At 45.3% G+C, this 13,878-nt stretch overlaps 3 protein-coding genes across 4 annotated transcripts in view; 1 reads left to right on the top strand and 2 right to left on the bottom strand.

Annotated features, from left to right (window-relative positions):
• The window catches only part of INTS4 (integrator complex subunit 4), a 137,730-nt gene extending 124,045 nt beyond the window's left edge, over positions 1-13,685 (bottom strand). The window contains exon 1 of the mRNA XM_036859703.1: positions 13,568-13,685. The gene's annotated coding sequence lies outside the window, so the exon portion shown is untranslated. The remainder of the gene's footprint in view (positions 1-13,567) is intronic.
• KCTD14 (potassium channel tetramerization domain containing 14) lies at positions 6,991-13,700 on the bottom strand. 2 transcript variants are annotated; one of them, XM_036859705.1, is made up of 3 exons: positions 13,568-13,700; positions 8,275-8,859; positions 6,991-7,477 (listed from the first exon to the last, which is right to left on the bottom strand). In XM_036859705.1, exons 1-3 carry the CDS (start codon positions 13,637-13,639, stop codon positions 7,472-7,474), a joined length of 663 nt encoding a protein of 220 aa, XP_036715600.1. In that variant the 5' UTR covers positions 13,640-13,700; the 3' UTR covers positions 6,991-7,471. The 2 variants fall into 2 exon arrangements, with proteins under 2 accessions (XP_036715600.1, XP_036715599.1); XM_036859704.1 differs by having other exon boundaries at positions 6,991-8,859.
• Positions 13,141-13,878, top strand: part of LOC118898909 (thyroid hormone responsive) — a 40,957-nt gene continuing 40,219 nt past the window's right edge. The window contains exon 1 of the mRNA XM_036859706.1: positions 13,141-13,388. The gene's annotated coding sequence lies outside the window, so the exon portion shown is untranslated. The remainder of the gene's footprint in view (positions 13,389-13,878) is intronic.

Here is a 13,878-nt window from a genome sequence, read left to right as displayed (position 1 = left end):
GTGCTCTAGAACCCGCAAGCTACAACTACTGAAGCCCGCGCACCTAGAGCCCATGCTCCGCAACAAGAGAAGCCACCGCAATGAGAAGCCCATGCACCGCAATGAAGAGTAGCTCCCGCTCACCACAACTAAGGAAGGCCAGCGTGCAGCAACGAAGACCCAAAGCAGCCAAAAATTAATTAATTAATTAATTAAATTTAAAAAAAATAATAAAATAAATTGATGACATTTTCCCTTGACCTGCATTATTGTACATGGGAATACGAGGTGCCCCATTGAATCCTTTGGCTTCAAATAAAGTGTTCCCTGTCCCTATTGTATAACATCAACCCAGTGTCCCCTTGGAAATTGGGGTCAATTACTCAGACTGGTATATTAACCCCTTCTCTGCCTGTTGGCTCAGCAAGAAAAGCCCAAAATGACCAGGGGCAGTTTCATTACATGTTCCAATGTAATGAAACAGTGACTGTGTTCTTTAGTGGAACTACTCCTCCTTTGAGGACTAAATACTCCAAACCCACTGAACACAAGAATTCATAAATGAGTTATTACGTGTAAAAGTGACAAGAACCATTCCTATCTCTTGGTTCCCAGAATCGTGTATTCTAACTGTGGAAGAAACCAGTACATACTTTAGCTGTTGATATGAGGCATATACCACATATATACCGTAAGACAGCACCACAACTCATAATATGTTGTCTCTCAGCTCCCACCATAACTGAGTCTGCAAAAGCTCATTATACTGTTTATTATAGCTACATCTGAGTGAATGGGGTAACTGGCAAGACCAAGAAGTTTCTTTGCTATACTTTTTTCATCATAAAATAAGCTCCTTATTGATACAGCCACTATGGAGAACAGTATGGAGGTTCCTTAAAAAACTACAAATAGAACTACCATATGACCCAGCAATCCCACTACTGGGCATATACCCTGAGAAAACCATAATTCAAAAAGAGTCATGTACCAAAATGTTCATTGCAGCTCTATTTACAATAGCCAGGACATGGAAGCAACCTAAGTGTCCATTATCGGACGAATGGATAAAGAAGATGTGGCACATATATACAATGGAATATTACTCAGCCATAAAAAGAAACGAGATGGAGTTATTTGTAGTGAGGTGGATGGAGTTAGAGTCTGTCATACAGAGTGAAGTAAGTCAGAAAGAGAAAAACAAATATAGTATGCTAACACATATATATGGAATCTAAGGAAAAAAAAAAAAAGGTCATGAAGAACCTAGTGGCAAGATGGGAATAAAGACACAGACCTACTAGAGAATGGACTTGAGGATATGGGGAGGGGGAAGGTTAAGCTGTGACAAAGTGAGAGAGTGGCATGGACATATATACACTACCAAACGTAAAATAGCTAGTGGGAAGCAACCGCATAGCACAGGGAGATCAGCTTGGTGCTTTGTGACCACCTAGAGGAGTGGGATAGGGAGGGTGGGAGGGAGGGAGATGCAAGAGGGAATAGATATGGGAACATATGTATATGTATAACTGATTCACTTTGTTATAAAGCAGAAACTAACACACCATTGTAAAGCAATTATACTCCAATAAAGATGTTAAAATAAATAAATAAATAAAAATAAGCTCCTTAGTCAGAAGCAATGTGTGAGATACCATGAAAATGAATAAGGTATCCATGAATGCTAGAGCTGGCAGAAACATTGCAGTTAGGTATTATTAGGGTTCTTCAGGAAAACAGAACCAATAGGATATATAGAGATATTAGGATACTATAACAGAATACCATATACTGAGTGGCTTATAAACAACAGAAATTTATTTCTCACAGTTCTGGAGGCTGGGAAGTCCAAGATCAAGGTGCTGGCAGATTCAGTGTCTGGTGAGAGCTCACTTCCTGGTTCATAGATAGCTGTCTTCTCTCCGTGTCTCACATGGTTGAAGAGGCAAAGGAGCTCTCTGGGGTCTGTTTTATAAGGGCACTAACCCCATTCATGAGGGCTCCATCCTCAGGACCTAATCACCTCCCAAAGGCCTGACCTCCTAATACCATCACATTGAGGATTAGGATTTCAACATATGAATTTGGAAATGGAGTTGGGGGGGTGGGCAACACAAACAGTGTCTATAGCAGTAGAAAAGTCAAATCTGAATCTGGGATATGTATCTATTCCTATGTGGTTAAATCACCACTCCCTCCCTGATGGAAGGGATAAAGCATATGGTAGCATATGGCCCCAATTCTTCCTCTCTGTATGTAAATCCCTTGTAGTGTAGCTCTAGAGCTGCTTCCATTAAGAGATGGAATCTGTATCCCCACTCTTTGAATTGGGCTGGCCTTGTGCCTGGCCAGTAGAATACAGCAGAAGTAACAGTGTGCTAGTTTTGAACCTAGGCCTCAAGGTCCACCCACATACCAGTTCTTCAGGTCTTTTGTTTGATTTTGGAATGCTACCATTGCCATGAGAATAAGTCCAACCTACTCTGCTGGAGAGTGAATGACTACATGGAACAAAGCCAAGTTGACCCAGCTGAGGCTATTTCAGACCAGCCCCACCCCAGCTGATCCCCCATCTGACTACAGATGCATGAGTGAGACCAAATAAGACCAGAAGAACTGCCCAATTTATAGGCTATGAGAAATAATTAATGGTTATAGTATTAAGGTATTAAGTTTGGGGGTCAAGAGGTTGTCATGTGGTTAGACAATTCTTAAGCTGCTAACTTCCATAGAGTCAGCTGGTAAGGAGAAAACAAGCCCAAATAGATTTAGGCAGCTTATCATTCACAGCATAGCAGGCAGCATGAACTTCATGTTTGTATTAGTTCTCCTTGCCCCCTAAACACCATGGGGGCGATGCAGTTGAATGCCACGCACAGTAGATCTGTAACACAGATGAAGAACACTGAGCTTAGGAAACGCTCAATCTTAAAGGAGGAGTGCTAGCAAACCTGCCCTCTGGAGAGAGACAATATCGTTATTTTTTTTCCCCAACATTATCTTCATTATACTGGTCAGGAAACAAATTTTCCTGCCAACCCAGTGGGAAACATTTTTATCACCCTGAAATGTCTCCAAGATTGGAGGGTGAAACTAGCTTTATTACCCTGTAATGAAATAAATCTGCACCCTAACCCTAGGCAGCTTTGCAAACATCCTCAAAGCTGTCAATGCCATTTGCTTAGAAATGCCAGCATTTCTCCCAACAGTCTGTTACAGTGCAATACAGCTAACTGATTTGCAGGACTATCTACCTACCACCAAGAAGTATCTAGTCCCCCGGTGGGAATAATACCATATCAGGGAGTCAGTGTTGGTCTCTGCTGTTGGACATCCATCATTGACCAGATCAGCTTTGGTGAGAGGAACTATATCACAGAGCCCACGCACCAACTCCATCCCTACCATCATGGCCACCTTTCTCATGACTCCGTTGAGCTCTGGGGAAAGAGGCTGACTGGCATGCACAGTTTTTTGTTGTTTTTTTTTTTAATATTTATTTATTTAGGTTGCGCCAGGTCTTAGTTGTGGCATGCAGGATCTTTTTTTAGTTGCAGTATGTGGACTTCTTAGTTGCGGCATGCATGCGGGATCTAGTTCCTCGACCAGGGATCGATCTGGGGTACCCCCCACATTGGGAGCGCGGAGTCTTACCCACTGAACCACCAGGGAAGTCACAGGAATGCACAGTTTGGATCATTGTGTCCATTTATTTTTTGAAAGCCTCTTCTAGAATGGATGCCCTCTGGTGGGCATTCATAGGAAACACAAATATTTTCACCATTCCAAGACATTCATCCACATACCAACATCCCAGGCCTTCTTGTCCCCAATCTTCCACTCTCATACTTTCCAAGGCTTTGGCCAACCAGGAAGGGGCCTGGACATGCAGTACCTAGAGATCAGTCTTCCAGGACACTGAGCACAGCAGAAAAGGGAAAAGAATGAGTGGAAAGGGGGGCAGGGAAGACAGGGAAAATAAGTAGAAAAAAAAAAAGAGGTGCTCTAAGAAAACAGTGAGACCTGAAAACCTGGCACAGTGCTATGAAGTAGGGTGTCTCCATGAGGGCAACCTCAAAGGTTTTACTGTGTGTTTTTCCTTTGGATTATAATAATAGTTATATTTAGCATTCAGTTTTAAGTTTTTCTCCTCTGACTCTATAATTTTCTTTAGTTAATCCCAACAGATCTGAAAAGCCACATATACTCCTACAAATGAATAGAGGTGGTGGGTTTTTTTTTTTTTTTATTGAGGTATAGTTGATTTACAATTTTATATTAGTTTCAGGTGTATACCACATTAATTCAATACTTTTATAGATTATATTCCATTTAAAGTTATTACAAAATAATGGCTATATTTCCCTGTGTTGTATAATATATCCATGTTGTTTATTTATTTTATACATAGTAGATTTTACCTCTTAATCCCTTTCCCCTTTTTTTTTTTTTTTAACTCTTTGGCCACACTGCACAGCATGAGGGATCTTAGTTCCCCCAACCAGGGACCAAACCCACATCCCCTGCAGTGGAAGCAAGGAGTCTTAACCACTGGACCACCAGGGAAGTCCCTCCCATACCTCTATCTTGCCCCTCCCCCTTCTTCTCCCCACTCATAACCACTAGCTTGTTCTTTATATCTGTGAGTCTGTTTCTGCTTTGTTATATACATAGGTTTGTGCTAGTTTTTAGATTCCACATATAAGTGATAACAGAGTATTTGTGTTTCTCTGTCTGACTGATTTCACTAGGCATAACACGCTCTAAGTCCATCCACATTGTTGCAAATGGCAGAATTTCGGTTTTTTATGGCTAAGTAGTATTCCATTGTATATATACACACATATCTTCTGTATCTATTCATCTGTTGGATACATAGGTTGCTTCTATATCTTGGCTTTTGTAAATAATGATGCCCTGAATATTGGGGTGTATGTATCTTTTGTTTTCTTCAGATATATACCCAGGAGTAGAACTGCTGGGTCATATGATAGTTCTATTTTTAGTTTTTTAAGGAACCTCCATATCGTTTTCCATAGTGGCTATACCAATTTATATTCCCACCAACAGTGTACGAGGGTTTCCTTTTCTCCACATCCTTGCCAGCACTTGTTATTTGTGGCATTTTTGATGACAGCCATTCTGACAGGTGTGAGATGATATCTCATTGTAGTTTTGATTTGCATTTCTCTAATAATTAGTGATGTTGAGTATCTTTTCATGTGCCTGTTGGCCATCTGTTCATCTTCTTTGGAAAAATGTCTATTCAGGTCTTCTGCCCATTTTTTAATCAGCGTGTTCAGAGATGGTATTTTGAACATTACTAATGTGCCTTACTTATTTTGCTATTTCAGAGGAAGGGAGGAGATGGTATTATTGGGAAGGCAACCAAGCGTGTCAATTTAATTTATATATTTCTAATTTATATCTTTTTTGATATTTCTTTTTTTCATAGCCCTGTAAGCCCCACCACCTTAAATCCTTTTTAGAGCGAAGATTTAATTGTACTGAATTAAATTAAATTAATCTCCTCCCCAATAATTTTAAGCCATCTATAAATGCAATTTTGCTGTATAACATTGCATTATATAGATGTAACTAAGCTGGCTTATTTCCAATTGTTTTGCTATTGTAAATTAAGTGGGATAAAAATAGTATGTTATCTTAATTGTATTATGGATTGGGAGTGGGGGGCGGGGGTATTGGAATTGCTTTCGTTTAATAAAATAGTTTGGTAAATTGCTAAGGAAGAGAGTCAGATCCAAAGGGATGCAGGCTAGAGCCAGAGCAATAAAAGAGGTAGCTAAACTGGAACATGGCCCTTTGGCAAATGACAAGAACACAAGGGGGCTGGTGGAAATTTGGCATGCCTCGAAAGCCTCATTTTGGAACTGGCACACTGTCACTTCCACACGTATACCATTGGCCAGATTAAGTCATGAGGCCAAGCACGAACTCAGTGGGGTGGGGAAGATTACTCCCACCTACAGAGAAGCATGGCAGGAATAGAGAGGGAAGAAAGAATAGGACACAAATACAATCTACTAGTGAAAAGCCCCTAGTGATGGGGGTGACTAAGGCACTCTTAGGAAAAGATATGCCCAATATTCAATTTGAAGTTGTTGGCATTTCTGTGTGGTAAACTCCCCTTATTTGCCTGCATTTGCCACCGTCTGCTATGTGCACAAATAGCTGATGGGAGTGGCATTTGTAAAAATTAAGAAAAAGATCTGAGTGTTAACTCTGGGTAAGCATTGCGTAGAACAGCACAACAGGTTTAAGACATCTAGTTGATCCCTATGCTGAATGAATCTAGCAGAAACAGAGAACCAGAGCTGACCATAAGAAGACAAGCCCTCTGGGAATGTGCAGAAATCTTGGGGAGGACATTGATCTTTCCATAATTCATGAAACTGAGATTTTAAGCAATCCTATTTATTTATTTATTTATTTATTTAAATTTATTTATTTATTTATATTTATTTTTGGCTGTGTTGGGTCTTCGTTTCTGTGCAAGGGCTTTCTTTAGTTGCGACGAGCGGGGGCCACTCTTCATCTCGGTGCGCGGGCCTCTCACTGTCGCGGCCTCTCCCGTTGCAGAGCACAGGCTCCAGACGCGCAGGCTCAGTAGTCGTGGCTCACGGGCTCAGTTGCTCCGCGGCAAGTGGGACCTTCCCAGACCAGGGCTCGAACCCATGTCTCCTGCACTGGCAGGCAGACTCTCAACCACTGCGCCACCAGGGAAGCCCTAAGCAATCCTATTTAGATCTTATGCAGCAGGGTATCTCCTTGGAATCAAATCTCAGAAGTGTAATTACTGATCAAAGGCTATGAACTTTTTTCAGGCTCTTGAGGAGTAACGTTGAATTGATTCATGATGTTAAGTTCAAATAGATATTCAGGATTTTTCCACTTTAAATTGTGAGCCATATTAAATACCAAAAAAAGAAAAAGAAAATATAGAACAAGCTTTGAAAATAAGAAAAAAATATACAAGCAGATGCAGTTACTGAATTAAAACGCTCACTGAAAATAACTATGTTCTGAGCAATTTTATGTTTAAATTTGAAATTCTCTGATTCAGTGTTAATTCCTTAAAGCTTCACAGTTAAACCTGACCTTCAGTCCCAGGGAACCCAGGATGGCTGGTAATCCTACTAGGTGGGAAACGGGGGCCATCTATCCCAGACCTGAACTTGGAGAAGGATGAATGTGTCCTCCTTAGAGTCACTTAATGTCTTTGGTTGAGAAGCAGAACCTGAGAGAGTCTCTTGTTTAAGTCGTTTATTGAGGATGTGTTCTCAGGTGAAGGGGAGGGAGGGAAGCAGGTTAAAGCAGAGAAAGACCACTAAGCAAGAATGTGGTGTTCAGTGAAGACTGACTTCAGCCTGATCCCACGAGGAACTCTAGAACAGGAACTGCACCTCCGTGAGGTGAGGGATCAGTCTTCTGTACCTCCACACAAGCGAGACAGCAATTCTTTTCTTGATCAGATCTCAAAATTAAAGTGCATCAGAATTACCTGGAGAACTTCTTAAAACAGACTGCTGGGCCAACTCCCTGTTTCTGATTCAGTAGGTCTGAGGTAGGGACTAGAGAATTTGTATGTCTAACAAGTTCCCAGGTATTGGGGATGCTGCCGGTCTAGGGACCACACTTTGAGAACTACTGCTCTAGATAAGAGGACACCTGTGAGGCTTTAGCAGCCAATACCCACAGCATCCAGGAAAGGAGAGCTGAGCGCCATCTACTCCAGGTATACTAACTTGGCATCTTCCTCATGAAGGCACACACCAGGGCTAGAAGATTGGACCACAAGCTGAGGCTGGGTAGATTACATTTTTATGTCTGTCTAGATTCATGACATCCTATTATTTTCCTGTTGTCATCCCGCATCTCCAGCCAAAGCACTGTTGACACATTCCGATTCACCTCTGCCTTGCTATTGGACTTCAAGGGAAGGGTCTGGCAGGTACACGAGGCTTTAAAGAGGAAACAGCTGCACCTCTCTAGGCAAGTACAGTGGAGTCAGTTGCAATGAGTGGAAAGTCCTCAAAGGGGAAACACATATTTGGGGCAAGACTCAAGTAGACCACCTTGGAAGTTTTTGATGTCTGTTTGTTTTTAAAATTAAAGGAAGATGGCTTTGGAAGGCAACCTTTAATTTCTTAAGTCCCACCAGAGCCCATAACAAACAGTCCCCGCCCCTGGGGATCACCACCAGCTGAAGCTGAAGGTATAGAAGTAGTCGGAGACCTTGGCCGGTAACGGACTGTTGTGTGAATAGCGTACCTGGTACCCTTGGGCCTCAATGTCCATGTTCATGCAGTCCAGGAGGTCCCTGATATCCAGGGCTGCCTTCCAAGGCCCGAATTTGACCACTGACCTCTTGTCCGCCTCCAGGGAGCGCAGGGCGTCCGCGCAGTTTGCGTCATCCTTTTCGTTCTGTACCAGGCACACCAGAACACTAGAGCAGCGCGCCGCCACGGCCTCAGCACGCGCCAGGCGCACCATAAGCTCCAGGTTCTCACTGTAGCCTGGCACCTGCAGCAAAAACTGCTTCCGAGCTACCTGCTCACCAAAGATCTGTGGCATGTCCTCCAAGAGTTTGATTAAAGGCTTGATTTCGTAGAACTGAGCCTCACGGTACACCTCGGGGATGTGCTGTGTGGGCAGCTGCCCACTGCGCAGATATTCCAGGATGGGTCCAAAATAGGTGCCACAGCGATCAATGAAGAAGCGTCCCTCCGCGTCCAGGCAGGCCTTGGCGGAGCTGGAGAACATCTCTGCCAGCTTTGAGCCTGGGAGTTTTCTCAGGGTGCCCAAGGTGGTGGTATAGAACTCACCCCCAACGTTCAGCTCCACTACAGGAGATTCCTGGGGGCACAAGAGGCAGAGTGAACCCACAGCGCCATCTCCAGGGAGCTCATCATCCAAAGAACAATACCCTACAGAATTTAGGGGAGCCATAATGATTGGCTTCAGCTTATTGGAATGTCCATCTTACTGAAGGGGGTTATATTTATGCTGTATAGCTACAGAGAGTAGGCATTTAAAGGAAGAAAAATATTTTAGTTTGATATAAGAATACCCATTCAAGCATTTGAATTTTCTCATTTAGGTCACAGAATATTAGTGGAAGCAAGTCACAGCGACAATACCTCTAAAGTGTGTGGCCTGTGGCAAGGTTTTTTCCCTCCCTAGGCCTCAGTTTCCTTGTTTATAAAGTGAGGATAGGGGGACTTCCCTGGCGGTCCAGTGGTTAGGACTCTGCGCTTCCACTGCAGGGGACACAGGTTCAATCCCTGGTCGGGGAACTAAGATCCCGCATGCCATGTGGCATGGCCAAAAAAATAAATAAATAAAATAAAATGAGGATATGGAGCTATTGTGAAGTCAAGAGTTCCTGACAGGGATGCTTAGATATAAGATACAGTAAAAAAAAAAAAAAGGGGGGGGTGTTGTGGGGGGCAAAACATTTTCAACCTTTCAGAAAGGCTAAAGAAATCACACATGTATTCATTCAGGAATCATTTCTTTGGTACTTACTGTGTGTCCACATCCGTGCTGGGAGTGGGGATAAAAATTCTTATTTCATATAGAGCAGAAGTTCTGATTAGCAGTTGGCATGACTTTGATTAACAAATGTAATTTGTTTGATGGTTATTTTTTCAAAATATGGGCCCATGGGATTAAATAACAGGAATATACTTGGTGGTGACAAGGTTGGTAACACCAAATACAACAGGCGTAAAACTGCCTCATAAATGGTAAAGTATGGTGCAAATGTAAGTTAGATTTAGCTGTTCATCAGAATTTTTAGAGGCCTCTTCTCTAGATCAGACCTTGGGCTGAGCACTAAGGATGTGGGTGAGACCCATGTGATATCTGCCTGGAGATGCCCACAGGCGAGTGCAGAGAGGGACCTGGAAAGAGACTGAGAGTCGGGCTGCATCTGAGGAATGCTGCCACACAGACCTGACAAAAATACCAGAATACTCTATAGCGGTTATTACACATGAGGTGATACACCGGTTGTTATCCTTACAAACCCAGCTTCCTGAACAACTTTCATCTTTTAAAATTCACTCACTCGTTCAATAAAACATGTATGTGCCTATTTTGTGCCAGGTAGCTGGGACACAGTGAGGAACAAGCAGGACACAGAACCTCCCCTCACAGTCTAGTAACTGTGTAAAGTGCTTTACATACACTCTCTAACTCAACCCTCATAGTAATCCTATGATGAATGTATTAAATCCCCATTTTCCAGATGAAGAAACTAAGGCTTAAGGAGGTGAAGTTCAAGTTGCTTAAGACCAACCAGCTATTAAGCGATAATGTCGGGATTTGAACTCAGGTCTGATTTACCACTTAGTCATTACATAAATTAATTTTCAACCTTCAAACACCTCCACTCTTCAATCCCTATTCATCCAACAAAATGTAGGGAGGACCTATTCCACCCAAGCCTCCTCTGAAGCAGATGGACAGGACACGGTCCCTGCCCTTGAGGAGCTCATAGGGGAGAAAGGGAAACAGATGGCTTAAATGTGTAGGTGCTGAGGGGGAAGACTCAAAGGTAGAAGGGATTGGCTCTTTTTGTAGATGTGTGTTGGAGGTTGTCAGGGAAGGTTTCCTAAGGGATGTGATGGCTGCTGCTGTGGAAAAGATCTACAGTATTAGGGGGAAGGCTGGATTTCCAAACTGGAGACTCCACTACAGGTCATTACAGGGCCAGGGATAGGGACAGGACTCAGGAATGTCCTTCAGTCAGATTTAGGTGTGACTTCCTTTTCAACTTGTCTGTGGGCTCTACCTCTAAGATTAAAGTACTGGAATTAAGAGAACTCAAGGCAGCCAAATTGCTGGGGAGAACTGAGTTGCCATGGCAACAGCTCCTACCAAGGGACAGTTCTGCTAGCTGGAATGGAGAAGGGAGAAAAGAGGTTGGAGTCTGACGGCAGCCAAACAATACAGCCCTGAGAAAAATAAGCCCAGAACCTGTGACGCCCTCTTTCTCCCATAAACCTCAAGGCTCCTTGGCAAGGCTGTTTGATTAACCCTAAGGTGGCTCTGTAAAGCAGGCAGTTAAATGTGAATTTGCAGACTTTAACCCCTGAATGGATCGATGATGGACTCTCATCACTCCTGTACCACTGAGAGCTCTTAACGTCCCCACATTACAGGCGAGGAAAGCTCAGAAAGAGGGGTCACACAGCTAGGAGGTGAGGAAGTTGGAGCTGGGATCAAATCCGTATCAGTCTGACTTCAGGACAGTATGGATGACCTACCCCCACCCTCCCAACATCCAGTCGCACTGCTGCTAGTAATTAGCTATGTTTCTAGGGCGTCACACTTCCTTCTCTGGGCCTAAGCTTAGTCATCTATCAAATAGTGAGGCAAAATCGATGAAGAGAACTCTAAGACTCTCCAGCTTTGAAAGTTTAATGAATCCAATCACTTCAAATGTTGTTTCTGAAGCTCATTTCCAGATGCTACACAAAATAGTCCCCTGCCCTGATATTTGCAGTCCCATTTCTTTATCAACAAAGACCTGGGCCCTGTTCCCAAGCTTCCTAATTATGTCCCTTTTCCCTCCGTGTTTTCTAAAAACTCCAAATCTCTTTGGAAATCTCAGACCTCCTACCCATCCATAAATACTACTGTGTGTGTTTCTAGCAGATAAAGACTTCTTTTCCATCCCTCTTCTGGACCACCTGCCCTTCCTCATGGCCCCTCCTCCCCACCTGTTCTACCAGTCACCCTGCTGAAGCATTCCTGGGTGAGCAAGCATGACCCAGGCCCTGTGTGCACAGGCTGGGGAAATGTGGTCTTTAGGAGGCTCTGCTGGGTACCAGGCTAGTGCTGGCCACGAGGACACAGGGATGAATCAGGCCCAGCTCTCATCCCACCAAACATTCATACATTTCCTTAGGTCACACTTAGTCTAGTCAGTGGAGGGACACCCCCATTCATATGTCTCCCAAGCCCAAGATCTCTCCCCACACCACAACTTTGACCTTTTCCCACTGTACCCTATCTCAGTCGTCTGAGCCAGAAACCTAGACTCTAATCTTGCATTCTGCTCCTGTCCTCAACCTCCCCCCACACAGGTAATCAGTCACCAAGTCCTGGCCATTCTAAATGGCTGGTCAGTTCCATGGCTCCTGGCTCCCTCGAATATCCTCCCCCAATCCAATCTCTATTCTGAAACCAAAGCAGTTTCTCTGAAGCGAAAATCCGATCTGGTCACCACCTGCATTAAACACTTCAGTGATCCCACATTTCTTTACAGGTTAACTCGAGACTCCTTAACAAGGTTTACAAGGTCCTGTGCAACCCTGGCAATCAACTACCAGAGCCAACTACTGCTCCCCAACCCCAACCCATTCAGAGCAGGCTGGGCCCCACTGCCCCCAGGACTTCACTCATTTAACACCCCCAGTCCCTTCAGTCAGCCCACTCATCCTTCAAGTTAATTCCTCCGGGAATTTTCTGGATGGGTTGTCTCCTTGTGATTTCAGAGGGCCATGTACTTCCCTTGTCATGGTAATTCTGTTCCTTCATCTGTATCCCCCACCAGACTGGAGGGACGACTATCCCAGATTCATCTTTATGTTACCAGTACCTACTACAGTGCTCAGCACACCAGGGATACTCCATTAAGTGTCTGCTGAATTGAACTGCACTTACCCTCAGCACTGACTTACAGGAGCACCTGGTATTCTGATAAAGGCCAATCTTGCCCTACTTGGCATCATGCACAGTGCTGGCTTCCTCCTTTGCCCGGTAATTAATTCAGACATTTATTGGGTACCTTGAGCGGCCCCTGCCTCTGAGCAGGTGACATTGTCAATAGCCAGGAACAATGAGGTTATCATCATCCTACTGAAAAGAGCCACAGTCGCCCCACTGCTGGATCTGCTTTCCCTTCCTACAAGTCTTCAGGATGGCACGTAGCCGGGGAGAGGTTAAATGTTCTGATCCTTGAGTGCTCTGGGCTTTTTCTTGATCCTCCCCCCCACCCCCCCGGTCCCCCCACCCAAGCCCTGGGAGGGAACGGGCAAGCAGGAGGACTCAGGACCCAGCCAGAGGTCAGGGACAGGCTAGAGAGGGTGGGTGTCCGGGGGGGTGAGGGAATGAATGATACTCTGGCCAGCCCTCAGTTGGGTCTACTCCCACCTGCAGGAGGGGAGGGGCAGGGGAAGAGGAGGGGCAGAGGAAGAGCAGTAGACTGGGGCAAGCCAGGGGGCTGAGAGACGAGGCGCAAAGAGAAGAAGGAGGAGACAAAGGCAGCCAAGCAGGAAAGAGGGCATAGAGGAGAGGCTGGACTGAGCCGGAACCGGAACCGGAACCGAGGCTGTGGCGCGGAAGGAGAGATCAAAGCGGCAGGAACTGACCAGGTGAAAAGAGAGCGCCTAGCCGCAGGCCGAGACGGGCGCGCCGGAAGCAGGGGAATTCAGACCCGCGGGGAGGGAAGGACGGGGGACCCTGGAAGGAGTGAAAGAAGGGAGAGGCGCGGGGCCGGAGCCGGAGCCGGAGCCGGCCGGGTCTTCTCGCCCGCCCCGGGCTTCGCACTCACCGTCTGCCGGCCCACGGGGGTCACGGCCCGGCGCAACGGCCGGGAACCGGGCGCCGAGGTCAGGCTCATCATCCCGGCCCCGCAGGCGCTGGCACTGCGCAGCCAGGCTGCCGCTCGCCGGTCCCGCACAGCCCGCCACGTGCGCGGTACTTGTGGCTGGCGGAAGTGCTCCTCGCTCCCGCCCCGGGGTGGGGGGAATCCGTACCCAGGGTGTGGTTAGAACCCTGATTGGGCTGGAGTTGGCGGCCTTGCGGTGAAACCTTAGGCTAGTCACTGTCCCTCTGTTGCCTGGTGTTGCGGGACAGCCAAAT

This window comes from Balaenoptera musculus, chromosome 8 (genome assembly GCF_009873245.2).
Source record: "Balaenoptera musculus isolate JJ_BM4_2016_0621 chromosome 8, mBalMus1.pri.v3, whole genome shotgun sequence".
Classification (NCBI taxonomy): Eukaryota; Metazoa; Chordata; class Mammalia; order Artiodactyla; family Balaenopteridae; genus Balaenoptera; species Balaenoptera musculus.
This window is presented reverse-complemented; position numbering and strand designations above follow the sequence as displayed.